At 43.1% G+C, this 27,330-nt stretch overlaps 1 protein-coding gene across 1 annotated transcript in view; it reads right to left on the bottom strand.

Annotated features, from left to right (window-relative positions):
* ADAMTS9 (ADAM metallopeptidase with thrombospondin type 1 motif 9) overlaps positions 1–27,330 on the bottom strand; it is a 191,911-nt gene that overhangs the window by 19,171 nt on the left and 145,410 nt on the right. Inside the window, exons 30-33 of the mRNA XM_036738867.1 lie at positions 21,722–21,892; positions 9,960–10,130; positions 3,779–3,973; positions 1,486–1,618 (exon numbers count right to left, since the gene is read on the bottom strand). Of these exons, the coding sequence (XP_036594762.1) occupies positions 1,486–1,618; positions 3,779–3,973; positions 9,960–10,130; positions 21,722–21,892 (670 nt within the window). The remainder of the gene's footprint in view (positions 1–1,485; positions 1,619–3,778; positions 3,974–9,959; positions 10,131–21,721; positions 21,893–27,330) is intronic.

Raw genomic sequence — 27,330 nt, 5'->3', positions numbered from 1 at the left:
CTTACATCAACCTGTTCATTTTATTGAGGATGAAACTGAGGCCCAATGAGACTTGCCCAAGATCATAGAGATACTTAGTGGCAGGGCTGAGATTTGAACCCAGGCCCTCCGGCTCCAAAGCCAGAATTCTTTCCATTGTGTCATGCATGCTGCTGGGCCCCAGACCCTGAGAAGCTTAGACTCTAATAGAGAAGACAAGCAGTGTATGTACACCAAGAATTCTTGTGCAAGGCTGATTTTTCCACATTCAAGATCATTTACGCTACATTTTCCCATTCCATCTGAAAGCAAAAAACAATGCCAGCTAGTAGCATGGAAGGATCTAATCATAAACTCTCTAGGTGCTCCTCTCTCATTGAAAGTGTATTCAGTTAAATTCAGTAAACAATTATTAATCGCCTACTACGTGCAAGACCCAATTCTAGGAAGTGGGAAATAACTCAAAATTAAAACAGTCACAGGTTCATTGATTCTCAGGAGTTGCCATGTTCAGTACAGTGCCTGGGACATAGTAGGCATTTAATAAATGCTTGTTCTTTTCCTCTCTCATCTGTCCTGTGGCAGGCAGAGCTTCAGAGAAGAAATGCCCACATTGGTTGCCCCTGGAAAAATCCATTAAGTAGATCAAAGATGTCACAGAACTCTTGGAACTCTTAGCTGAAAAGGCCCATGAGAAGGCAGAATACATACATACATACATACACACACACACACACACACACACACAACACAGACACACAACATACAGCTGAGAAGGAGGCTAAACAAACCTTGGTGAGGTAAAATCCCTAGAGGAAGGCCCTGAAGTGAAGAAGGGTGAGGGAGGGGCCCTGAAGGGGCAAAGCCTCTAGCCAAGAGTCCGGTGAATCAAGGCCCACTAGGAGGAAGTCTGTAGGGAGCCTTGCTAAGAAGGTAGATGAAGGGGATATCCTTTTTTTCTGAATGACCAAAGGAATTCACTTAAGACTAAAGCTCTATGAAACTTTTTTGGGGTGAGGGGTGGTTGTTCCACTCTGACTATATAGTTGGTGTAAGCAGCAGCTGACTTTGGACACTATCCTATAGACCTTTGGGAAAAGCAAGATGGTGCCTTGGTTGTTCTTTCCGCCACTTCCTCCCCACCCTCCCTGACACACAAATAGATAATAAAAGGCAATCTGAAGTTCTCTGAGAGTACAAATTACCCATTATTTGTCTTTATATCCCTAGGACCTTTTAGAGTACCTGGCACATAGTAGGTGCTTTTTTATTGACTAACTGATGGAGAGAATACTGGTAACTGGGGACTCCTGGGAGTCTTCATGGAGAAAGCGGTGGTTTTGTTTATTTGCAGGACGAATGACACTGTCCACCTGAAAATCTTTTAGTGGACGTCATCATCTCTAAGAAGTCAACATCCCCAAAAGCATGGTAGGGGTGGAGTTAGGGAGAAAACAAGGCCATTTCACTCAACAAAGAACAATCTATTCCAGCTGGTAGACTTACAGTTGTGGTTATTGTGGCAGGTTCTCCTTTCTTCAGGTTTTAACTCAATGGGGCAGAGAGGACTTGGCTGGTCGTCATTGGTTAAGCATTGCACTGAGCGATGCATCACTCCCGTTCCACAAGTCACAGAGCACTAGAAATCAAAGCTCAGTCAGCTGGGCAGCTTGAGGTGCCCCCATTCTTCCCCCGCTCCCCACCCCCCAGCCCAGGAGATGAGCAGAGAGGAGCAGAGGGGATCATGATTCCTCCCTTCTAAATCACCTCTGGATGCTCCAGATAAGCAAATACACAGAAACTAGCAACAGACCGCACCCCAAAAAGGTATGAGCCCACTCTCTCTCCAGGGGATATTCAGAAAATGAGAGCAGATGAAGACCGTGGACTCCACCATGGATATCTAGCTTCCCAATTAATCTAATTGCCTTTTCCTCAAGGTCAGAGCCATAACCAGATATTTTGTTTCCCAGGGACATAGCACAAATGATGACCGGGGGAGGGGGGAGGAGAGGCCATATAGCCTAAAACTTGCCCTCAAAACATCTGTGCAATTCATGACATAAAATAATAATAGAAAGAATTAAAATAAATCCAGTTAAGTGGGAGTGGTAATTAATTAATTTATATATCTGTTCCTAGCTGCTGAAGGAATTCTCCTGTTATATTTTGGTTCTATTAGATGGCATATTAGATAGCGCTTTGGACCTGGAGTCAGGAAGACATGAATTCAAATCTTGCCTTAGACACTTAGCTGGGTGACTCTGGGTAAGTCATCAATCCTCTTTCATCCTCAGTTTACTCATCTGTAAAATGGAGGTAAGGATAGCACCTACCTCCCAGGGCTGGTGGGAGGGATCAAATGAGATAATATATGCATTTTACAAATGTTAAAGCACTCTGCAGATGCTATTGTGCCTGTAGGGCACAGCCCCTCATTGCTCCACCTAGTTCGTTAAAGCTTTCCTAAAGTGGCATCCGCAAGAAGGCTAGAAAAGTCCTTCAGCGCCTTCCTCCATGGGTCCTCACACCAACATAAGACGACCTGAAGAACACCTTCCTAATGCACCTAATAGAAAACGGCTTAGAGAAGTGTCCGACATGGTCCAGCCAGAGCTAACTCTCCTCCCGGAATTGCCGATGAGCTCCATCCTAGACCCACCCTGACTCCCCAACTAGCCTGTGTTCCCTGTCCACTAAGCCCTGCCCTGGGCTAGTGATGCTTGGAAAGGAACCTGACTCTGTACAAGGTGTGTCTCACTCCTCCCTGGGGCTCTGGCATTTCGATGTGGGACTTCAAACCCCTCACAGGCTAAAAGCAATGTATCTCTAATGGTGGAGTTTGGGGCACGGTGATTGGAAAATGAGGATAGAGAAATGACTTAATCCCAAGGAGCCTTTCCAGTACCCCTCACATCACACCAAGTCCTTAGACCCCTAGGACACGCCCCACCTGTGAGGCCAGTCTCCTTGGGACCAGATTGAATTTTCTTTTGGATGTGGCTTTGATTTAATTAGTATCAAATATTCAGCTTGTCTGGGGCACTGAGACCTTAAGGGACTTACCCAGGGTCACCCAGCCAGTCTCCTCCAGAGCCAGGATATAAACTCAGGGCTTCCTGGCTCCAAACCTGGTATGACTCTATCACTAAGTCATTCACTTAGTAATTTGTGCTAGTATTCATAGGAACATCATAAAGCACAACAATTCTCAAGTCCAGAGAGTTCTGCTTGTCAATATGCTTTTAAGCATGAAAGAAAAGTCTTTAAGACCAGATCAAAAGATACATTAAGAATAGAGAAGCTGCATCAGAGACTTGCCTTTGCATTCCTTCCAGAACCACTGCCCTTCACCTTCTACTCCCTAATCTGCTCCCTCCTCCCTTCTCTGCTGGGTTCCCATCGTCTCCACCCACCCCCCACCTCCCAAGCCTGGCCTAAAATGTACAAGGAGTTTGCTCCAGATACCATGATGTGCTAATCATGTACATGCCTCAAAGCATTCTGCTTTAAAACTCCCCCAGAATTTGATTTTGCTGCTGTTCTTCGATTCAATTCTCCCAAGTACTTCAATAGAAGAAGCCAAGTGGGGAGAACGATAAGATTCCATTTGGAGAAGACAGGGAAGATGCCGTTCTTCTCTCATCAGTTCATTTCAACCTTACAACCCTTACTGTTGAAGGAGGTCACCCCTGGACATGCTAATGGGAACGATATTGAGAAGAAATCGGCTGCCTGGCCCTGGGTGCTCCTCCAGAGTCAATTTATCAGGGAAACACCAACTTCATCATCTACTTACACTTCCCCAATTTCCAACTCGCCAGGTGGCTGAGACAGGGCATTCCCGAAGGAAGCATGGATGGATGCTGGGAGGCTGGGTGCCGGGGCAGTTGATGGTGTTCTGGTAGCCGTACTCATAATGATCTTTCCCGGTGTAAATCTCGCTACATGAAACTAGCCTTTGTTTATAACCCTTGCCGCAGGTCACTGAGCACTGTGGAGAAAGAGAGAGGTTAAAGAAATGATCCAGGGCAGCTCACAGTGGGCCTCTAACCTCACTACTGCTACTGCCCCAGTGACCAGCCCTCTCAAAGCCTTCACTTTGTTAGCTCTGGGCCCCCGGGAGATGTGCGAGTTCACACAAATGCTTGGACATAGTCAGCCGCTCCACAGTAACCTGGATCCCCATCCTCTGCTCTTGGAGGAGGAGAGAAGCTGCCTCTCCAACCCTATGCAGACATGCCTGGCAATAAATCAACTGGTCAATTCACAAGCATTTTGGTGCCTACTGTGTTCCACATTTTCACAGTTTTACCCACAATAAAAAGATAAAAAATAAACAAAAAACTTTAGGAATTATGGTCTTATCTAGTTTATTTCTTTTAGCAAGTTTAATTAGTTGTATCTTCTAATTAAGGATCCCTCCTTATCTCCCTTCCCTCCTTCCTTCTTTCCTTCCTTCCTCTCTTCCTTTGTCTTTCCTCCTTCTCTCTCTCTCCTTCCTTCCTTTCTCCCTTCCTTCCTTCCACCATTTACTAGCTATGTGACCTTAAATGACATCCTCTGTGAGGCTTCAATTTTCTCATCTGCAAAATGGAGATCAGTTAATCAACAAGCCCACATGAGATGAGCTCCACGAAAGCAGGGACCAGCTTCGATGTCCATTCGTATCCTCAGGACTTAGCTCCGTGCTTCCTACACACCAAGTGCTCTCTCATTCATTCGTTCATGATTCACCAGGCATCCCACGTGTCTAGGGACACAAAGGAAAAAGGTGCCCTGCCCCCAAGAAGCTTCTGTTCTGATGGCATTATAACTTTCACCTTGCAGGGTGGTTGTGTGGGACAAAGGAGATACCACATGTAAGGTGCCATATAAAACCAGCCACAGTTTAAGCCAACAAATGGCTTCCCAAGGAAACCAGAAGAGATATTTTACTCAGTATCTGCTAATTGCACTTCCAGACCAAGGACAGTGACTGCTAGAAATAGTGGTGGTGGTGGTGGGGTGTGTGTGTGTGTGCGTGTGTGTGTGAGCGCGCACGTGTGTGTGTGTGTGTGTGTGTGTGTGTGTGTGTGTGTGTGTGTGTAGGGAGTTGCCTTAAAGCTTAAATGTTTTAGATCCAGAAGCATCACTCATCTTTTCCCCTGGATGGCAGCAAAGTGCAGGGAAAACATGCGGTAGAGTCCCAGCTTGTTAAGTTCAGCGTGGTCTAATTCTAGCACACCCAGCCGCAGGGTGCACTAGTATCAGGACCCCTAAAATCATATAATGTTGGAACAGGAAGGGATGAGGAAACTGGCCTGTGAATAGCACCACAGATTTAGAGCTGGAAGGGATTTCTGAGGCCATCTAAGTTCTAGCTTTTTACAGATAAGGAAACTGAGCCCCATCAAGAACAAGGGACTTGCCAAAGGGAAAAAATGATTCAGTAGCAGAAATAGGCCTTAAACCCAGATTTCCTGATTCTGAATAAGATGAAGTTGGATAGGGGTGAATGAGAAGTCTTTCACTAAGGTTAAAAAAAAATGACTTCATAAGGACAAGATGGAGAAGGCATGGCTGGACAGTAGTTTGAAAAAAGATCTAAGGGGCTAAGTGGACTGCAAGCTCAGTGAGTTAGCCTCATCCTGAAAGCTATTCTTCTCAATTTAGCCATTTTTGGGGGACAGGGGAGAAGGTGGCTATAACATTCTAGCCACCTTCTCCCCTGCAAAAAGAAAAAAATTTGGCTGCATTGAGAAGAAAGCTTTCAGGATAAGGCTGAACATTAAGTGCTGGATTCTGCCCCGGGAAGAGCACATCTGGAATATTATGTTCAGTTCTGGATGCTACATTTTAGGAAGAGCATCATTAAGCTGAGGAGGTCTAGAGGAGGAAGACCAGGATAGCTAAGGGTTCTTGCCATATGTGACTGGTTTTAGGATCTCTTTCTTGAGGATGTTGACCGTAATTATACACTATATAAAATAGCTAGCATTTAAGGTCTGTAAAATACTTTAATGTATATATTTTCTAAAATTCTTTAATATAGACTTAAGTAGAGGTGGGATCATCACTCATCTGATACAGTGGATATTCCTTTTGTGTATGGGTTGGAACTAGATGGCTGCCTAAAACCCTCTAATTCTCTGACTTTGTGAGCTCATTTGCTCCTCACAAGGACCCCTATTATTCCCATTTTTCAGAAAGCAAATCCAGAGTTCCTTCCACAACACTGGTGAGGCAGTATGCCAGGTGTTGAGGCCTAGCTGGTTAATGCAAGCATCGGTAGCCATTCAGAAACAAGGATGTTCCTAATTGCTACTTGTGTTCTCACAGATCAAACTAAGCTTTGTTTACTGATGAAAAGGCAAGGTGGAGGTTTTAAACAGCCATCCAGAGGATTTCAGGATCAGAAACAATTCTGCCTTAATTCTCTTGTCTTAATTTTCTTAATTCTCTCCCTAATTGCCTTAATTCTTTCCTTTGACCTAGGTTTAGAGAGACACCATCACAGTCCTGACTAATGGACCACTGCTGACTGATGAGGCTCCTCAGTGAGCCTGCAGATGGAAGGACAAGGAAGAACCCCCAGGGACAGACAGACAGCTCCACAATTACACAAAGCTTCTTTGCTGAGGAATCTCCAGACCTGATGAAAGGGTGAAGAAAAGGAGAAAGCTGGATGCTTCCTGAAGACTTCACATAGCCACATCAGGCAAGGTAAAATCCACTCCCTATGGCAGCAGCGGTTACAGATCTCGTCTTTTTGTGATTAAAGAGTTTTCTGGTCATTTTTATAACCTTCTTTGTCACCTGACACCAACACGAGGGAAAATAAGCAAAAATGATCAAATGGGGATGTGAAAGTCTGGGGGTGAAAGAAGTTGCAGAGACACATCAAGAATGGAGAATATAGTGGAAGGCAGGAGACCTGGAGTCACCTAACTGTTGCAAGCCTCAGTTACTCTATTTGTTAAATGAGAATAATCGTGGTTGTTTCCTTTATTTAGCTATTTTGAGATGAGATGAGATAACATATGAGAAATTGCTTTAGATCAGGGGTCCTTCACCATTTTCTGTGTCCTGGACCCTGGCAATCAGGTGAAGCCAAGGGACCCCTTCTCAGTGGCACTGTTTTTAAAATCAGGAATAAAGAAGGAAACTCTTGATATCAGTTAAAGGGTAGTGAATACAAAGATATAATTTCCCCCCATCTCAGGACACAGACTCCTCTGAATTACATATCCGTGGACCTCATAGTAGTGATAGGGAGGTTAAGAACCCTTGCTTTAGACGAAAAGTGCTCCCTTTGGTCGGAAATCGGTATTATCACTAGCATATATTGTTGTCTCTCTCATACATGATCATTTTTAATTATCTAAAGTAATGGAAAGGAACAGAGGCCTTGGAGATACCTAGATATTCTCCTATAGGATAGCAAGTCCTAAAGGTATTCCCACTTCCTTAAATTTGGCAGCACCCTTAGTGGGGCATGGGGCTTACTTTCAAAATTTCAGAACATTACAATCAATTTGGTTTTTGACTACCTAAAATTTACATGGAGAAAACTAAGTGGAGACAGGAAGCTGGCTCTGTAACTGTGACCTGAACACAGTCAGGTTTTCTGAACAAGCCATTCAAACCTCTGAAAAGGGGTCGGGAACCTCAGAAGCCTTGGGTTGTAACTGAACTGCTATCACTGAGTCTCTTGGGCTTCAGAAAATCATTGAGAACTCATCTTTGAATGGGATTTCAGAGGCCTGCATAAGTGGTATCTGGAAGTCCCATTAGGTGAGTAATGAGATTTGTCTTTAAGGAAAGGCAGGCCACCCTCCCAGGGATGAGGAACATGGGGTGGGGGGGGGAAGGATGGGAGAAGTTCATTCCTGTCAATCTTGCTCACTGATCTTCATGTTTAAGTGAGGTCACATTTCAGAGAACAATGGGCTTTGTTAGACTGGGAAGTCTGCAGAGAGAAAGAATTGTAGAGTGCAAAGACCACCAGGAAGAAGATTTAAGTCCAATAGAGAAATAGCATGGGGCAAAGGAAAAAGTGAGAGGTCCTGGGTTCAAATACTGGTTTTGCTACTTGTTACCCACATAACCTTGGGCAAGTCGTTTGACTTTTCTAGGTCTCAGTTTCCATATCTGTAAAATGAGTACCCTGAACTAGATGACCTCTAAGACACTCTAGACCTATGATCTCATGACTATATGACCTCTTAGTGGATAGCCTTTTGAATTTGAAGTGATAAAACCTGAGTTTGAATCCTGACTCAGACTGTTATCAATCAAGCAACCAACAAACCTTTATTAAGTGCCAGGCTCTGAGCTAAGCTCTGGGGCTACAACCAGAGGCAAAAGACAGTCCCTGCCCTCAAGGAGCATCACAATTGATATGCCCCCCTGATGGGGGTGGGAGGCACTTGCTGATTCATTCCCACCCCATCAGTTGGTCATACCCTCTGCCTGTAGTTTGGGGACAATAAAGCATTAGTGGCCACGCCCGTGAAATCTGAATATAGAAACTTCCTTCCACAACAAAAACTGGCAAGCTCTGTATAACTTACACCTCTGGAGACTAATTAGGCCCAAGAAGCGTTTGCAATTTCTCTCTAATTACTCTGAATTGCCTGGCTCCTCTGCCACTGCCTCCTTATAAGGCCAGCCTTGTTGATGACCAGACTTGATTTTCTTTTGTACCCAGATCTGTGATTTAATTGACCCAAGGAATGCCCAACATAAGAACCAGCCCTATGGATGCATAATCTTTGTTACCTCTCCCATATATGTCTCTCTTCTCTCCTTTGACACAACCAAGCCCTGGTATAAGACCTCACACGCAGATTATTGCGAAAGCCTTCTGGTGGTCTCCCTGCCTCTCCTTGCTTCAGTCCATCTTCCACTCAGTTCTCCAAGTGCTCTTCCTAAAGCACAGCAGTGACCAACTGTGTCACTGCCCTGCTCAATAAACTCCCATGGCTCCCTGTTACCTCTGGGAGCAAACAGTAAATACTTGGGCTTTCAAAACCTGGCCCTCCCCACCTTTTTAGTCCTTTCCTCCTTTCTTCTCCTCCACACACTCTATGATCCAGCCACACTGGCTTTCTTGCTACCCTCACAGGTGGCACACTTCATTTCCTGTCTCTGCCTTTTCATTAACAGTCTCCCAGGCCATGAATGCCTTCCATCCTCATCTCGGACTCCTGGCTCCCTGACTACCTTCAGGACTCAGCTTAAATCTCACTGTGAGAGGTCCTTCCAAGACTACCTTCCACTTTGTTGTTGCTGTCATTGTTAAGTCTCGTCTGACTCTTTGTCAGGGTGTTTTCTTGGCACAGATGCTGGGGTGATTTGCCATTTCCTTCTCCATCTCACTTTACAGAAGAGGAGATTGAGGCAAACGGGTGACTTGTCCAGGGTCACACAGCTAGTCAGTATCTGAGGCCAGATTTGAACTCTGGTCTTCCTGACTCCAGGCCTGGCACTCTATCCATTGTGCCACCCAGCTGGCACCTTACATCTCCCTTGTACATATCTTATCTATTTGTTTGTTGTCTCCCCAAATTACAATGAGCTCCTTGAGAGCAGGGACATTTCCCCCCTTTCTTTGTGTCCCTGGCACTAAGCACATAATAAGCTCTTAAGAAATGGTTGTTGACTTATATAGTCTTAAAAAATTGCCCAGGGCAATGAAAAGTTAAATGATTTGTCCAGGGTCCTGTGGTCATGATGTCTCCCAGGTAGGACCTGAAGCTAGATCTTGATTCCAAGGATCCACTCCCAATCCATATCTCAGGCTGTCTCTAGGCATGATTATCATTTCTAAGTAATCCTGTCACTAAGCCTCCCCCAAGGAAGGAGGGAAAGGGGAGAACAGGTTTCCCAAAGGCCTCACTGTAAATGGCAGAGATATTGCTTCCTCCAAACAGCTAAGGCCTGGGCCTGCTTGCTGCCATGCCCGGCCGCTGCTGCCGCCCGCCATGCTGACCTACCTCCGACCATTCCCCGGTGATCCAGATGTATTCACACGGCTGAAGACTGCAGCTCTCTCGGTCCGCCGGCCGCTGGCTGGGATCACAGTGCCGGCTGGGTTCCTCAATCTCGTTTCCATTCACGCATACCACCTTTCGATACCTGGAGCCTGCTCCGCACGTCTTTGTGCACTGTAAATATACAAGAGGCAATCCAGGCGTCACCTGCGCAGCATCCAGAAGGGCCGAGGCGTTGGCCAAGAGGAAGCCTTCACCAAGTGGCCTGAGGTACTTTGTGAGTGTAAGTCGGCCACCTCTGGAAGGAGTTTTGGCCTTTTGGGCCACTGAGAACACTACCACATGTCCCATAGGTGCAAACTTGATAATATAACAGTGATTTTCAAACTGTGGGCTGTGGAACCCAAGCACCTACTTCTATCAGGAGCACCAGCAATCAGCCTCTGGTGCTAAATACACAGTAGCAAGGACGCAGGATTTGGAGAAAGAGGCCCTGGGCTTAAACCCTAGTTACCTGAGTGACCTTGACTTTCCAACTTTTCCGATGAAATTCTGTGGGCCTCACCTTCCCCATCTGTGCAATGAGGGTCATGGCCAGATCACCAGATTAAGAGTTCTTCAATGATTTGATAACTGCATGTCCCTACGATTGGAGTCCTTTGTAACTGTGCGTGTTTTATTTTGTGCATCATTCTGAGAAAGGGCCCATAGGTTTCACCAGACTGCCAAAGGGGTCGCTCCAAAAGCTAGGAATCCCCAGACTAAATAGTGCACAGGTGGCACAGTGGTTACAGCACTGAGTCTCGGGAAGACCTGAGTTCAGATGCAGCCTTAGACACTTACTGGCAAGTCTAGTCTCTGTCCACTTCAGTTTCCTCCTCTATGAAATGGGGATTAAACTAGCATTTATCTCACAGGGCTGTTGTGAGGGTCAAAGGAGATGGTGCGCTGAGCATGGTGCCAAGCACCCAGCAGGCATTTAATAAATGCTCGTTCCGCCTCTGCCTCTTTCTAGTTTTAAAACTAAATCTATGATGCTTATCTATAAAATAAGGAGAACGGGCTGAAACTTGAAAGTCCCTTTCTCTTCTAAGTCCTATGAAAAATACATTGTCTATTGTAAAGGCAAAGGACCTTGAAAGACCAACCAGGATTCCAAAGGGCCAACCGCAAAGCATGCCGCCCACCCTCCTGACTAGCCATCACAGACTTCCCCCCAACCCAGAATCAAACACATATTTCTGGACAGGGCCAGGGCAGAAGTCTGCTTTGCTTGACTATGTGTGTTTGTTACAAGAGTTTTGTTTTCCTTTTTCCCAATGAGGGAGAAAATGGAAGAAAAAATGCTTATTCATCAATTTTTTTTTTTTTTGAAAAAAGAATGCCTCCCACGACACAGTGGCTGAGCTTAGACTCAGGCGTTCTGAGTCCTCTTTCTATAGGGCCATGATGCCTTCATCTGAGTAAATAAAGCAGCACTGATTCATTAATGCCATGGACTTGGCCTTTCTCTAGCTCTATTGATGAAGGATGGTTAACCCTTGATAAAAACACTGCTCTTCCAGGGTCTGAGGAATTGAGACAGTTAAGGGAATGATGGAGAAAGAATAAGAGGCAGCTGTGGTCAGGTGGATTATAGAGTAGGGGAGGTGGGAATGCCTGGGTTCAAATTCCACCTTAGGCATGGGCTAGATGAGTTATGTAAGCTCTTTGGGCCTCGGCTGTAAAATGAAGGGGTTGTACTGGCAAACCTCTGAGGAGCCTTTCAGCTCCCTATGATCTTACAATCTTCCTCATCTGTAAAAATGGGATGATAACAAAAACCCTCACAGGATTCTAATGTGACCCATAAAGTGCTCTGGACACTTACAGAGTACCATATGAGTGTCTGGCCGCTAGCTGGCACAGTGGATGGAGTGCTGGGTCTGAAGTCAGGAAGATCCGAGTTCAAATGTGACCTCAGACACTTATTAGTTGTGTGGGCGAGTCGCACTCTGTCTGCCTCAGTTTGCTTAACCGTAAATGGTGATCACAATAGCACCCACCTCAAAGGGTTGTTATGAGGACCAAATGAGATAATATTTGTAAGGCACTTAGCACAATGTCTGGCATGTAGAAGCGCTTAATAAATGTTTGTTTCCTTCCCTTCTCTTATTAACAGAGGCCCGAGACACAACCAAGAGCCAGGACTATATAACCAGAACCTGCCTTAACGTATATCAGTTTATGGTTATACTAATTTCTTTCCTCCTACTATTTCTTTCCCTTTCCTCAATCATGGAACCATTTGATTTAGAATAGCAGTTCTTACATTGGGATCCATAGTCTTATGGGTCTGTGTATAGATTTCTGGGGAGGTGGGGGCAAAGGAAGGGTCCATAAAATTGTATGGGGAGGGAAACTATGTCTTTATTTTCACTAACTTTTGGTTTCCTTTGTAATCCTCTATTTTACTTTATGTCTTAAAGCTATTATTCTGAAGAGATCCATAGATTTCACTGGATGGCCAAAGGGGTCCATGACTCAAAAAGAGATTTATTATTTTAATGAATAGAAAAATAGAATAGAAGAATCCTCGGACTACAGCATTCTGGTAGCTGGCCTGAAAAGTCCCCTAGAATCATTTTAATTTCCAAAAGGTCTTCTGAAATGTCATTAGGGATCTTTGGAAAATATGACCAAGTGAATAGCTAATAATTCCAGGCTGCCTTGATTTACAGGATACTCCATAATTCAGAAAGAGCCAATAATTGAGTAGCTGAGCTCCCTGGAACAGCTAATGCTAACAGGCAACATCTTCCTTCTAATGTACTTCCCTCAAAGTGGAGCTTGAAGGGCCTACCAGTTATTAATCTGAAAACTGGGGAAAGGGACTTATCAGCTGTAAAAGGTTTCTAAAGTGTTACCGTTTCCAACTAACCGGATTAGCCCACGGACGATGATGTGAAAGGAATCATTTGCTGTAATGGGCTGAAATTGTCATGCTTGGAAGACTGCTTTCCAGTCATTGAGAACCTGAAAATACAGCAATCAGTAGGAAGGGCGCCAAACTTAGAGAAGCCAGCCAAGGCCACGTCACATAATCTGCGGTGTGAGGTTGATTGCTTTTCCCTGCCTTCATTTTCCAGACTATGTGGGCAGAAAATCATAGCCCCCTAAGAGGAAATTGGGTCATATTCTGAGGAGGTCATGTTGAATTCTTTTGCAGTTGAGACTAAGGGCTGAAAATGATTTTTCAAACATTCAAAACAAATGCTTTTTGCTCCTTAGTCATAAATCAGTGAGCAAATGGAAAAATCAAAGGAATAAAGAAATTTAAAACACAAAATTATTTCTGGAAATTCCATAATGAAAATTGGATTTTTCTGGAAGTGTGGGGGTTAGCGGAGAACCTTTCAGGCACTGTGCAGTGACAATGAGCATTTTGAGACTCCAGCACCTCCCTAAGGCCCCAAAAGCAATTCCTATTCATGGGATTTCCTTCTTATAACTTGAATGCCACGGTTGTCTTTTTCTTTTTGTCAGTTTAAGGGTAATTTGGGATTCAGAGTTCTTAAGCAGAAAACAGTAATTTACCGGTAAACAAAATGAAACACCTACTAAGGGCCCAGCACATGGTCTGGCATACAGCCGGCACTTAATATGTGTTGCCTGATTGATTGTCTGAAACTCTCAGTTGGAGACCTCTTCCTTTTCTGACCATGGCTGGTTAGCTCATTAGGCTGAGAATGTGGATTTCATTCCCTCCACAAACCAGTTAACTTCATTCGACTCCAGAAGTTCAGTCTACTAATGGATTATGGGTAAAAAGGTGTGGATGGAATGACGGAATCCTTCCTCAGCACCAGGAGAAACACAAATAAGCAAAACCTCTCAAAAATCCCTGGTTTTCTGATGTAGTTATGCCACCTTCACATCCTAAAAATCACCATTCATTAATTTATTTAAAAAATGATAATAAATATTAAAATTATAAACATTCATATTCGGTTATTTGATTTTACCCCATCTAAGCAAGCTAGCTGGAGTGCTCGTCACTATCCCCCTAGGAAAATCTTCAAATCCCTTTTCTTCTGGTTAATGAATCATTTGAGTTTTTTCTTCCTTTTCACTATATACTCAAAGAGAATGCATGTAACCAAAAGGCACGGGTCTTCTTAACTCTTCTAGATTTGGGAATCTGAGGTATGACCATAGAGAAGGGAAAACACATTTCTGTAATAAAATAAAAGACATATTCCATATTTCTAGAGTTCAGTGATGGAATGTGAGGTTCCTGGGGGAAGGTATTACTGTTTTTGACTTCATATCCCTAACACAGGGCCTTTCGCATAGTAGGTATTCAAAGAACATTTGTTGAATGGATGAATTCCCACTCCTATCAGGATTCATTGCCATTCCTCCAAAAGGTTGTCCTCCCTGCACTCCCTCCTCTTCCAATCCATCCTGTATTTTGCTGTTAGAATCACCTTTTATGTGGATTGACCTCGAAACACTCATTTTGTATCCCTCCTTTGCTCAATAGTCTTCAGTGGCTCCCATATTCCTACTGAGCAAAGATCAAACACCCTTGATTAATAATATTCAAGGCCCATAGCAACCTGGCTCCCCATCATTTTTACAAGCATATCTCATGCTCTCTGTTCCATTTAATCTATGTGATAGCCAACAGACTGCATCTCTCTCTACCCCCAGGAACATGGATGGCCTGAGCTCTCCTGCTTGGATTTTTCTTTTCCTGTTGTTTTCTACACCTAGGGAGTCCATAAGGTAACAAAGGGGAGGTATTCTAGGCAGCTAGGTGATGCAGTGGATAGAATGCTGGTCCTGGAGTCAGGGAGACCTGAGTTCAAATCCAGTCTCAGACACTTACTAGCCGTGTGACTTGGGACCAGTCACTTAACTTGTCTGCCTGAGTTTCCTCAACGGTAAAGTGGGGATAATAATGATACCTACCTCCCAGGATTGTTTTGAGGATCAAATACCATTTGTAAAGTGTTTAGCACAGTGCCTGACACATAGGAGATGCTTAATAAATTCTCATTCGCTTCCTTATTTCCCATAGGCCTTGGGGATCTATAGCCTGTGCAAAGGTGTGAGATAGGAAATGGAACGCCATATATGGGGAACGGCAAACAGACCGCTGACCAGAGCCAGATGGGGGAAGGCTTTCAATGCCAAGCAGGGGACTCTGTATTTTATCCTACCAGAGCTTCTTGAGAAGGTGCATAACAGTCAGAAATTGTCTTTAAAAACTTCAGCTTGGGAGCTTAATGAGTGAGGTTCCTCTCTTTCAAATAACTAAAGTATTTTTGAATTTATGCCTCCAATCAGCCTCATGTGTCTAGTTGCCATCTTTACAAAAAGTGGAACCGAGGCACAGAAAGGCAGACTGAGGATCATTACTGAGCTAGAGCTAGAAACTACCTGAGATGCTTCTAGCCCAAACTCCCCATTTCACAGATGAGGAAACTGAGGACAATCCATTTGCCAAAAATCTCTCAATAAATTAAAGGGATTGGAACCTAGCGTTTTTTATTCCCAGCTCACCCTTTATTATTCATAGAAATCTTTCCATCTGAGGGCCAAGTAAATGCTTAAACACATAACCAAATATTCACCAGATCTGTGTATTTTACCGCCTTTCCCCCAAATGTCTTCTCTGAAGTCCGAAAACCCAATTCTTCCCTGGGGATAATGCCCTTTTTGACATGGGTAGATAGACCTTGTCTTCTACGTTTTCCAGTAGAACTTGAAATGCACAAATGACTCTCTCTGGGTTTAGAGTCTGATAATCGGCTGATCCTGGGAAAGATTGTAATGACACAGAGGTGTGATTTTGCAGGAGAAGGGGAAAATCTTCCATCTCCAGATGTCAGAAAGCCCCACTTTGCACTATGAAGCACCCAGGAAAATCACAAGCCTCAAGCTGTGTAGGAGTACTCAGTTTGGGTGGGGCTACGTATGCACTGGCAGACTCCTGCAGGTCTCACTTTCCTTGACAGGAAGACCCCAAGAAATGTCACAAGGAAAAATGTGCTCTTTCTTTATTTTTAAGCAACAAAAAAAGCTGTTTTTTTTCTTTCTGCAGAGCCTCCCTCCAAACACATATTCATTTTTTAAAAAATGACTTGGAAGCAAAGATAGGACAAGGCTCTCAGAAAGCAGGCAACAGCTGTTTGGTAGTTGTTAAACAGTGACTTATAAAGAAATATTTTTCCAACCACCATCAGATTCTAGTCCATCATGTGCGGACTTTAGGAACTGCCACTGTTCAGTGCCCAGACCTAAGAACCATGCAGAAAAAACAACGTGATCCCTGAATGCCCACCTATCACTGATGGGAGAGTTAGCAGAGTTGAAAGAGTTTGGTCTTGGAGTCAGCATAAATGGGCATACACTTTTAGCCTCAGGTGCACAGGGTGTGACCAAAGGCAGGGCTCTTGACTTCTCTGCTTCCTCATCTGCAAAGCAGGGGTGAGAATAATGGTACCAACCTCATAGCGTTAAGGGGATCTAATGAGCTAATGTGGATCAAGTACATTGCAAACCTTATTGCTACATAAATGTGAGCTATTATTAATATCAGAGTAAAGAGGAAGCTTGAACAAAATCCCTTCACACTCCAAAGGCAGGCAATAAATATTTGCTAATTCACGGACTGACCTGGATGTCCCATGGACATCTTAAGCTCAACATGACCCAACCAAACCTATTCTCACTCCTCCTAAGTCCCCCCCTCTTCCTAATTTTCCTTTCGTTCCTGAGGGTACCATCATCTTCCCAGTCACCCCAGAATTAGATGACATTCTCTACTTCTCTCACCTTCTGTATCCAATTTGTTGCCATGCGTTGTCAGTTCTACCTTCATATCTCTCCTATAAATCTCCTTCTCTTGTTTGACACTGCTACACTGCTAGTGTAGACCTTAGATCAAGTTTTGTTGATCCTACCTTCATAATATCCCTCGTATATGCCCCCTTCTCTCATTCAACATTGCCACCACCTTGCTGTGGGCCCCCATCATCTCACTAGCCTATTGTTACACCCTTCTGCTGGGTCTCCCTGCCTCAAGTCCTTGTCCATTATAATCCTATCCTCTACTCAGATCTTCCTAAAACACAGGTCTTACTATGTCACGCCCATTCAGTAAACTCCAGTGCCCCCCTATTATCTCTAGGTCCAAATATAAAATCCTGTTTGACATTCAAAGCCTTTCACAACCTGACCTTCTCCTACCTTTCTAGCCTTCTTATATCTTATTCTTCCCTAGGTAGGCTCTGGTTCAGTGACACTGGCCTCTTTGCCATTCCCCTCCCAATAACCTCTATTTCCTGAGGCATTTTCACTGGCTGTCCCCCATGCGTGAAATTCTTCCTTTTCCCATCTTTGCCTCCTGGCATCTCTGGCTTTCTTTAAGTCTTAACTAAAGCCCCACCTTCTACAGGAAGCCTTTCCCAATCCGTCTAAATACCAATGCCTTCCCTCTGAGCTTATCTCCAAGTTTATCCTGTCTGTACCACATTCCTAAGTAGTTGTTTGCATATTGTCTCTCATTAGCTTGTAAGCTTCTTGACTATTTTTGTCATTCTTTGTATCTCCAGCTGTAAGGCCAATCAGTAAGTGAAAGATCCTTCCATTGAATAGACTTCAGGTGGGAGGCCTGACTAGAGGCAGGCCCATACTCTTTCACTAACTAGGTGTGAGGCCCCAGGCCCACACCTTTTTTGCTAAGTAGGCTCTGAGTTCTCAGGGCCCTGAACAGGGTATAAGAACTCAAAGGCTGGCCTTTTGCCTTTGGGGGCACACTCATTGGAAGAGCGTTGGTGAGGAGACTCTGGGTAGCGAAAGGAATCCTCTCCACGGAGGTGGAGGGGCCCGCCCCGCCCCACCCAGATGTTGAAAACCCAGATGTTGGACAGACAGCTAGAGGCCTGTCTACTGGTTTGTATTATTTGCTCTGTTTATATTTTTTCTGTTTGTAATTTGTTTGTATTTGCTCTCAAGTTCAGAATGCTGACTTTTTCCTCTGAACTAAGTGAATGATATATGTATGTTTGATTAAAGTGAGATTGTAAACCCCTTAAAGTTGCTTTCCTTAGAAAAGCAGATCAAAGAACCTGTGCTGGCAGCCCTTCTGTGTGCTGGTGTTGTTGGTCTTACACCTCCACAGCAGCTGCTAGCAATATCGTTGTTACACCAGCATTTAACACAATGCCTGGACACAGCAGGCACTCAATGAATGCTTATCACCTGAATGACTGACCAGGCGATGTGAGAAGGGTAGAAGGGAAAAGCAATAATTTGGGAGAATCTGGCAACATTCTAAGGGTTGACTATTAACGTTTTCCTTCTGGACCGTTCTACCAGTTAATGCAACAGCCAAGACAGAATCACAGCTAAAAACTGGGAATGACCTTCCTTGTGATCCACTCTTTGTTTGCTCCACTGAATTGAATCAAGAGTGGCAGCTTCGTACAGTGACTAGAGGGCTACTCTGAGGAAGACCTGAGTTCAAATTCTGCCTCAAATACTTATCTGTTGTGACCCTGGAAAAGTCACTTAACCTCTTGATATTGCCCTCCAACCTCCAAGAAAAAGTAAGCTGCCTGAGCAAGAATTTCGCTATCCTAAGTCAGCATGGGCTGTCTATGGAGGTAGTGAGTTCCCTCTTCCTTTCAGGCTTGATATAAATAAGGCTTCTTGACGTTGAGAAAGATCCATGAATGGAATGGGTCATCTCATGAGAATGAAGGTCACTCCTCATTGGTGGTCTTCATTCAAAGGTCAGATGACCAGTTGTTGTATACACCGTACTGGGTTTCTTTCTTTCTTTTCTTTTTTTTTGCTTATGGGTTGGACTAGATGGTCACTGAAGGCCCTTTCAGTGCTTGAAATTCTATGAATAAATTTCCTTATCTGTAAAATGCAGATAGTAACACATACTTCAAAGATTTGCTGTGAGGCTCAAATAATGACCTTGGTAAAGTGTGTTGCAAGCTACTTACATGCTAGCTATTATTAATACTAGGATCATCCTCATCATTACCACGAATGGCTAAGAACATGCCTTCTGCATGGATTGGGATGTGAAACTTCCTTATGGATTGCTTACCAATGGGCACCTTTCTCTCCTGGTATTTAGACTGCCAACTGCCCCTTCTGCAGGGCAGAGACAGGTTTTAATTGTGTTTTTATATCACCAGTACCATGCATAACACCCAGCACATGCTAGGTGCTTAAAAAGTGCTGGACAGAATTGGAAGGGACACGAATAGGTTACTGCCTGGTGCCCCTCTCACCAGGCTCCCTTCATTCTCTGCTATACTATGATGCCCACAGGTGACCTTCCTCAGATCCCCTACTTCTGCCTGCATATATATATATATATATATATATATATATATATATATACACACACATATATACATATATATATACATATATACATATATATATATATATATATATACATATATATATACATATATACATATATATATATGCGCCAGGAAACTAATTGGAGAATTCAGCACTAGAGTATGTCTGCTTGATGCACTTATCCACAGAGTGCCTCATTAATATTTTCAGTGCTAGAGATAACTCTGGCTTCTTCAAAAAATATCATGAGGGAGGGAGCAAAGAGGAGACCTCCATGGGTACGGGATCCATTGAGCATTCTGTTCTTATCCTCAGCAAATGGAATCATTTGAAGGGAGAATAAACAAATAAACAAACAAATGTTGCAGGCAGATGAAATTAATACATGGGCTTATTCAGTTTTGGGGGGGAGAGATCATTTTGCCTAATGTGTTCAAGACAAGATTTGCATTCTTTGGCACTCAAGAGGAACTTTCGAAGTGGACTGAGGACTGAAATTTTCATTCTTGTGGTTGTTTCAAGAATTGAAAATATTTGGCCAAGGTGTTAGTACTCAGCTTAGAGCCATTCTCAGTGCTTGCTTGCTTTTCGGGGCTTGGAACACTTAGCTGGATTTAAATCTGGTGCAGGTTTGGGTGGGGTGGGGGGAGGGAGGGAAGGAGAGAGAGAGAGAAAGAGAGAAGGAAGAAAACTGTGGGGAGAGAGAAGGGAGGAAGTCCTAAAGTTAGAATGTCAAAAGGAAAGACAAAGTGATATTCTGGTTAAAAACAAGACAGAGGGAAGTACTCCTGCCCTCCACATTGGGTCAGTCATGTCAGCATTGACCTTAGGAAGAAATGGAGAGCTGACCTTGCTCAGTTACACCTCCTTGATTTGGTAAACATAGCCAGCTCTAGAGCACGATGAAGCACGGAACAGTAAAAGGGACTGAAAACCACTGGCTATTCCAACACATTCCTTCTTTTATCAATAGACCAATTTTAATTTCATCTGTCCTACATATCTCTTAGTAGAGACACTGAGATCCCTCCCCCTCTCCCAAGTGCTAACAAGGAGAGAAATGGTCTGAAGGAAGAAGATAAGCAAACACCTTAGATGGCCATATTTTGCATAATTAGTACCTAAAGAATTGGCAAGATTTACCTTTAAAAGGTAGAAAGTAATTGCTTCCCTAGGTATGAGAAAGAGGGGAGAAAAATCATCAGAAATGGTATAAAGGGGTGTGTGTGTGTGTGCGTGCGCGCGGCGTGCATGTGTGTGGGGAGGAGAAAAGGAGGATTTCAGGAAATCACCAGAAAAACAGTAAGATTATTGTGAGATCTCAGGGTTGGAAGAGTCCACAAGACATCCTCTCTCTACTCCTGGGTAAGACTCCAAAAACACTATGACATCTTATTCTACAAGCTCTCCCAGAAAAGGAGATTCCCCTGAAGTAAGGGTCTGTCATTTGGGGAAAAGACTGAACAAATTGTTGGTATGTGGATATGATGCAATAAGATTGTTCCAGAGATATTCTAGGTCTGAATGGACTAAGGTCACATGGCTGTAAGTGACAGAGCTAGGATCCAAGCCCCAGGTCATAGGACCATAACTGTAGATCTAGAAGAGATCCCAGAGGTTCCCTAATCCAATGCCTCCATTTTATAGGTGAGGAAAGTCCAGCTCAGGCTGGAGGGTAGCTCAACTGCCCAATGCTGACACAGGGAGTCAATGTCAGATATGAGAATGTTGATGAAGTTCTTCTGATTCCAAAGTCCATGCTCCTCGCCATTGTGCCATACTTTTCCTGAACCAAATATTAACTTTGAGTGGAAAAACCCACAAAACACCACAGTCTATTCAATTGTGACTCTGATGAGCAGCTACTTCAGACCACATAGATTTTGTTTTTTTTAAGTTCTCAGACCCTTAGAAATTAGCTGAAGTTTCAGGAACAACTGTTGTCCACATAACTGTCCACCAAGAGACACCCCAGGAAAAAAATATCGTGCGGGACCTCACTGAAGTCTGCGGTGGACTTTTTTATACCAATGATAGGACAGCATCGGTTGAGAGGCTTTTCTCCACCTCCTTCCAATCTATTCTTTCATCCTCCCCACCTTCTGAACAAGTTGGACTCTTTCCTCACAGTTAGCCAAACTTGAATGTTCAGAACGCTGTCTCTACTTTGTATAAAAACGAAGAGGACTCTCACCCCAGGCACTGTAAATCCTGGCTGTCGGACAGGGGACTCTGCTGGAGCCAGAGCCGTCATCTTTCTCCGTGGCTGGACTTCACAGCACAAGTAACGTGATGCCGGCTGGTGAACATTGGGAGTGGGGGGGAGGTGGGGATCAAGGAGGGAAGGACTCCTGACAGCTGCCTACCCCCAGCCCTCTACTTACGCTTTGCCATTCTTCCGTCCTCCAAGTATACAGTGGGCATGCTGGGGAGTGGCAGGTCTGCTCGGATGCAGGTCTGGTGTACAGGTTGCATTCGGTCTCCCTTGTTTTGTGGGATCCCGTCCGACAGTCTACATTCCTCTGCTGGACTCCTTGGCCACAAGACACGGAGCACTAAGGAGACAGACAGAGTAAGTGGGAACTTTTTATATTTTTTTTCGGGGCAGGGGGAGGCAGAGAAGATGGAAAAGCAGCTTATATTCCTAATGAAAAACCTTCTACAACTATTCGGGCTATTTCTGATATTTCCAAAGAAAGTCATCAAAGACAATGTCTTAGTTCTAGAAAAACACAAAATTTGGGGTTTGTGTGTTTTCACTCTAGCCCCAGAAGTCAATACTGAAGCAAGGAATTCCAACCACTTTGTCACTGGAAACTCTAAGAAGTAGAGTAGAATGAAAAGGGAAAAAATCGGGGATAATATTGGCACAATATGAAAATGGGGAGGTTTCATCAAGTGAAAAACAAAAATGATTTATGTCTGAGGATTTGAGGCACTTGAGAATTAAAATATAGGGTAAGACTGGAGTTTTGTAGAATGATTTTGAAAAAAAAGTAACCCATGGAAATATAAATCATTGAACACTTTATAGTCATATTAAATAGAAAATATCTCCTCTCATCTATTGCTTTGCAAAATGTTCTCTCACCCAATTTCATTCTTGTATTGGTGTCTATTTACAAATATGGATGCATACATTAAGAGGAAGGGGAGGGGAGGAAAAAAGAAACATTTTCTTAAGTGTTTTCAGCCGTTGAAGAGAGAGTGTAAATCATATGGAAATAGTTTATTGACCCAACCCCTCAATACAACATATTAAATCTGCAATTAACTCTTCTCTAAATTAATTTTTTATGGTTTCTTTATAGTGAAATTGATTGCTTTTATTAAAGTTTAGACAATAAGAAAGGAAAAACATCATATGATTAGGATGGGCATTCTTGGTCATTAAAAATGTTTGCCAAATTATAGGGCTATCTCCACCTTCTTTAATGGGACTGCCACTACCAAACATGTTTAACATGTATTAAGGCCACATACATCTGAGTGGAAATTCGTGAATAATGAAATTAAGCTGCTGACACAATGCAAAAATTCTCTTTCAATTAGCATGCAGGAAAATTCATCACTGGGTAAGACTAATGAGAATTCACTATCAAAAAACATCAGAAAGCGTAACCAAATGAATTCCTCCAAATAATCATTTTTCCCATTACAGACACTTAGCAATAAAAGTGCCTTTCTTTAGAAGGCTGGCCATGCATCCAAATTTATTCAAATATTTCCCACGTGAACACTGATATGACTGTCAGCCTTTAAAGGTTTATAGGAAAGCTAATTGGATAACGGGCAAAGATTATGAATAACCATGGATAGCATTACCTGAGGCTGAACCATGGAAATAGGAGTTAATACATTGGGGCACACAAAGAATCAGGCTTTTGAGGCCAAATTTACTTCCCAGAGATGGTGGGGGTGAAGTGAGATGAAGTCTGTGCTACCAAAAACAGAGGGTCTGCAGGGAAGCGGATGTTTAAGGCACACATAACAAGTACAACAGGCCGTGCTATAGGGTAACTGCGCCGCCAATGACAGAAATCCCATTGAAGGCAGAAGGCAAAATGAAAAACAAACCATTTGGCTGCCGTTCAATTGGAATACTGCATCTTCAACGCAAAAGGCAGTCGTGTTCTAGGATAGATTGCCTGAGTAATAACCCATAGCAACCAAAGCCCTATGTAGATTTCTGTTAAATGGCAGATGGGGCAGGGATGTTAGCCCAGGACTTACTATTAGGCTGAGCCCAAACCCTTAAAAATGTTTTAATAACCTAAAAGAAAAAACAAAACATGAGTTTTGGGAGGACTTGGGAGGGTGAGGGGCATACATGCTATCCCTCTAGCAAGCTACCCCTTTTTACTACCCACAACAGAGTTCCTGAGAAGTTCAAAGGAATCGATATTTTAAATGCTTTCCAAATTTTTAAACAATATAGGAATGCCTGGTTTTTTTTTTTTTTAAAGAGGGGGGTCCACACCTGTGACTTCAACTACTTAAAGGAACTCCCTTGGTGAAAACGCTCACTAACATTCAATGGCCATTTCCTTTGAAGGTATAGTGTTAAAGAGACACTTGGAGGCACTGGAAAGGTCCATGACTTCCCCATGGTCACAGGGCTATTATGTGTCAGAAGCACCTCCAGGTCTTCTTTGTGCCCAGCCTTCCAGGATACTATACCATGCCATGTCTCTTCATGTCAGTGCTTTTTGTGATTATTCCTCTGCCAAAGGCTAATTTTCTTGTGCAACTGTACAACTGTGCAATCTGTAACTTCTATATTACCAATGCTAAGATGCGGTCCATAAGTGTCTCCTAATTTAAGAAAACATCCACTTGGGGTCATAAAGTGAATATAATAAGCTGCATAATGTGTTCTTGCCTAAAATGCATCAAGTGGCAGAATAAAAAAAACAAGAGAAATGAAATGACAGGCATTTGGGGCTTCAGCAAATTAAGTCAAGGAAGATGTCAATTTCTATTCATCAATTTCATGGTCATACATTAGCTACAGATCAAAAAAAATCCAGAAGATGAATGCGAACCTTTAAAAGGAAAAATTAGCCATATTTTAAAAATGCCAAAGCCATTTGGAGAAGTAATGGGTTCCTAGCCATACAATTTCGCATGATTACAAATGCCCAGCAAGGTCCAGTCTCTGAATTGCTGAACATCGCAGCTGGCCTCTGTGTGGTTTTCAGAGTTGGAGTGTGTGAGGTTGGTTGCCCTGTGTCACACTATTTGTTGTTACAACCATTTCTGCGGCAGTCGTGGTCCATTTTGAGTTCCCACCAAGTTCTCAGTAGTTAATTCTGAAACGTTCCTAAAGAAAGGGCATTAAAAAGTATAACAAAACCAACCAAACAGACCTAGCATGACTCAGCTGCCTAGATGGGGGTGTCTTTTGTTAACTCTCAGCTAGTTTGCAGAGGAAAGCTCTGAAACTGTAAAGGTTGAATGTGATACTTTAGGGCCATTCTCTTAATATTACAAATTACTGGCACAGTTTGCAAAGTGTTTTGTTTTTAGTTCATAACTACTGAGCTGTGAGAACTGAGCACATTTCTCCAGATTCTCTACCTAGCAACAGTGGTATCCCTAAGTCACTGGCCTTAGAGGGAAGTAACACATTTGATTTAAGGCACAGAGGGAACTCAGAACTGAATGGGGTCTGAGAAGGACTTGATGGCCTCTAAGGTCACTTCTAGCTCTAAATCTATGATCCCCATCCTGAAATACTCTTTTGGCTCAATGCCCATTAACCATATAGAGAAAAATAATTGAAACTTTTTTTACATAAAATCTTAAATAAAATGAGTCATGGAAATTCTTAAACAAATCTGGGCCTCAGTTTCCTCATCTGTAACAGAAGGTTGGATGAGATGACATCTAAATTTCCTGAGCCTATAAATTAGGGTATTGACATTTTTAGAAGAGAATGATGTTGACTTGGAAGCCTCCAGAGCTCTAATTCAGCAAATGATCAACCATTAGTCCAGAGGACTAAAGAAGAAACATGCAACCCACCTTCTGCCAGAGAGGCAGGAGGGCTTAAGATGGACTGAAAATGTAGAAAGGCAGAGATTTTTAGACAGGGACAATGGGGGAATTTGTTTTTTGCTAGGCTATGCAACTTTATCAAGATTTTTTTTAAATTTAATTTGATTGAAGCAGTGTGAAGAATATATAATAAATGCTTGTAAAAATAAATAAATTTTAAAAGAGACTGCTGTTTACAAGTGACTTTCAAAAGAGCATAGACCATGAGTTAGAAGGGACCTCAATCTAGTCATAGGATTATAGATTTGGACTTGGAAGGAACGTTCAAGGTCATTTCTCTCATTATATATCTGAGGAAACTGAGGCCCACGTAGATGAACTCATATTCTAAGGTCACACAGTGTAGTAAGCATTTCGGGGTGGGGGGAGAGATTTGAACCTAGGACTTTCGTCTCCAGAGTTCCAGAGCTAGTCCTCTCTCCATGGTACCCAAAGCTGTTCCCTTGCCACCCTACTTGCCTATTCCTACACCAAAAGAATCAAGTAGAGACAAGAGACAATAACCATAACTTAAGCAAAGTCAAAGTAAAGCAGGCAATCTTTACATCAATGTGTTCGGGGAGAGGGGTGGGAGACGGAAGGAAGGCTTGCTATTGTCTGACCGCCTTCCTCCAGTCCTTCGTGCTGCATGTGTTAATACAACTATGGTACATGCATCATAGTATGTATCTCCATAAATGACAGGGAGGGAGTGACCAAGGCAAAGATTTTGCTATCAAGTACTGGACAAGCTGCCTCGTGGCTTCCATGGATGAGAATCTGGCTCTCTGCTTGAAAGCGTGACTCCTAAACCCTGTCCCACCCAAAGTGTGGCCGAGAGCACTGCTTGCCACACAATGGAAGGTGAAAGTTCCCTTTTCAAATAAAAGAAAATTAAAAGGAGAACAACAGACACTATGTTGATTTCCTTGCCAATAATCAAATGCAAAAGTGGGACCTCCTTGGCTTCGGTAGGAGGGGAAGATAAATGTGTGATAGAGTCCCCCATCTCAGAAAGGGGAAGGCCCTTAGAGGTGTTTTAAATCACAATTAATGTGTCAATTTTGCTTGTGTCAAAAGGTCTGTACAATCATCCTCTGGCTTCTGGGTCAACATCTTATAAATTATCAACAGTTTAAACCTAATGATCTACATTCTATTTTGAATCCTCAGGGACGACAGGACAGCGCAGTTAAAGGGTTCTGTGAACTTAAAATATTTTGATCCTTGTATTTCACTTTAATTGGCTTCCTTTTGTAATCCCATGTATTTTATTTTATGCATTTAAACACATTATTCTGAGAAGTGGTCCATAGGCATCCCAAGACCACCAAAGGGGCCTGTGACACATACAAGAATTCCCAGGGTACTGGACAGATAGCAGGCCCAGGAGTCAGCAAGACATGAGTGGAATCCTGCTCCCCACACATACTAGCTGTGTGATCATGGGAAGTCACTGAACCTCTTAAGACAGCTCTGGAAGACTGTAAGTTAGACAAGAGTTGTTGATCTCCATTATTGGAGAGTTTCCATCTTGGCAATTCCCCCATCAATGAAATCTCAGGGGTGGGAAACATTTTTCTTCCAAACATTCTCCAAATGCTAATGATCACTAGTATCTTTCTAATTGCTGTGAAAGCACAATTGCACAGAAACGATATAGGTAATAAAAAATTATGGTAAACTTCCATAGTTCCACAAGAATAGAGTGCTTTAATTGTGTGCTACACAGACTTACTGTGACAGACAAAGTAAATGATTGAGAACTGTTTTTCAAAACCCTGGGTTTAAAAAAAATTCAAAGGGTGAGCATGAGGTTTTAGGGGTGAGGGAGACCCCTGAGTTTGCAGTGAAGTTATTTTCCTATTTCCTTTTCACGCTTAAGATTTCAAAACAACTTTCAGGAGGCTTTAAAATCCATTTTTCTCATTTCTGTCTCAGAAACACTGCATCC

Source organism: Trichosurus vulpecula, chromosome 9 (assembly GCF_011100635.1).
Source record: "Trichosurus vulpecula isolate mTriVul1 chromosome 9, mTriVul1.pri, whole genome shotgun sequence".
NCBI classification, from domain to species: domain Eukaryota; kingdom Metazoa; phylum Chordata; class Mammalia; order Diprotodontia; family Phalangeridae; genus Trichosurus; species Trichosurus vulpecula.
Note: the sequence above shows the minus strand (reverse complement) of the source record. Positions and strands in the feature narration are given on the sequence as shown.